At 27.1% G+C, this 987-nt stretch overlaps 1 protein-coding gene across 2 annotated transcripts in view; it reads right to left on the minus strand.

Annotated features, from left to right (window-relative positions):
- The window catches only part of LOC112456819 (speckle-type POZ protein B-like), a 3,068-nt gene extending 2,087 nt beyond the window's left edge, over positions 1 to 981 (minus strand). For both annotated transcript variants that reach the window (XM_025019577.1, XM_025019575.1), the window contains exons 1-2: positions 686 to 981; positions 29 to 94 (exon numbers count right to left, since the gene is read on the minus strand). In XM_025019577.1, coding sequence (XP_024875345.1) covers positions 29 to 94; positions 686 to 850 — 231 coding nt within the window. In that variant the 5' untranslated portion in view covers positions 851 to 981. The remainder of the gene's footprint in view (positions 1 to 28; positions 95 to 685) is intronic.
- Between the last annotated feature and the right edge of the window lie 6 nt (positions 982 to 987).

The raw sequence follows: 987 nt of genomic DNA on the forward strand, positions 1-987 counted from the left end.
TTAAAATACATAAAGATTTTTGAGACACCTTATATAAAACTGGTGGAGGTGCTGCATTCTCGGTAGAGATATTCTCAACTTCTTTATCAGAAATCTGAAAATAATTAATTTACTTATGAATAATGAGAAACACGAACATCAAAATGTCCTCAAGTTTATTTTTCAAGAATAATTAGTCAAATTTCAAGAATAATTAATAAACTTTCTTGCCTAATTGTAAGTCTTACACAATCTATAAATCCTATAATATTAAATTTCAGCAGACAATTATATTTATAACTTTATATACCCCATGCGCATTTTGACGTATATATGTATCAAACCAATTTTTTAAGTATTTTTAATATTACATGTAAATAGAACTTATAAATATTAATAATTTAAAATTAATAATTATAAATATACAAATATAAATTATATCTTAAATTCTGATAAACGTAATGGATTCGGCTGATGTAAAGTTTTTTTTGCATCAAATTTTTTAATTGCATTTAAATTACACGTGCTAGTAGAAAATAAACTTGATACGAATGTTTATGAATTTTCTTTGTTATGTAGAATGTATGGAATTTTCGCTTTAGGAAATATCATTAATATATTGATTCGTTTATACAAAATCTTATGTGCTTTCTAACGTTCTAATAATACGTAGTCAGCAAAGTTGAGAAAAGATGTTAGGACTTACTTGCTCCTTTTTCATTTTATACATTGTTCTTTCGACGTATTGCACTTCCGTTGAATCTTCCATTGAATCTCCCGGTAAATCTTCCTTTACATATGCAGATAAATTTAATTGTTTCTCTGGATAAAGATTCTTAAATCTTTTATTAAATTCCTCCTCGAACGACATGCTTTAATTATACTCGAACACTGTCCAGATGATGATATTATTAGACTAATGCGTGTACAGATGTAGCAACTGATTTCTTTCCTCTTCCCTTTTAGCTTTAGCAAATCAAGTTTCCAAGCTACTGCGAATATAACGTC

This window comes from Temnothorax curvispinosus, unplaced genomic scaffold, assembly GCF_003070985.1.
Source record: "Temnothorax curvispinosus isolate PA1 unplaced genomic scaffold, ASM307098v1 QBEX01007233.1, whole genome shotgun sequence".
Lineage (NCBI taxonomy): Eukaryota > Metazoa > Arthropoda > Insecta > Hymenoptera > Formicidae > Temnothorax > Temnothorax curvispinosus.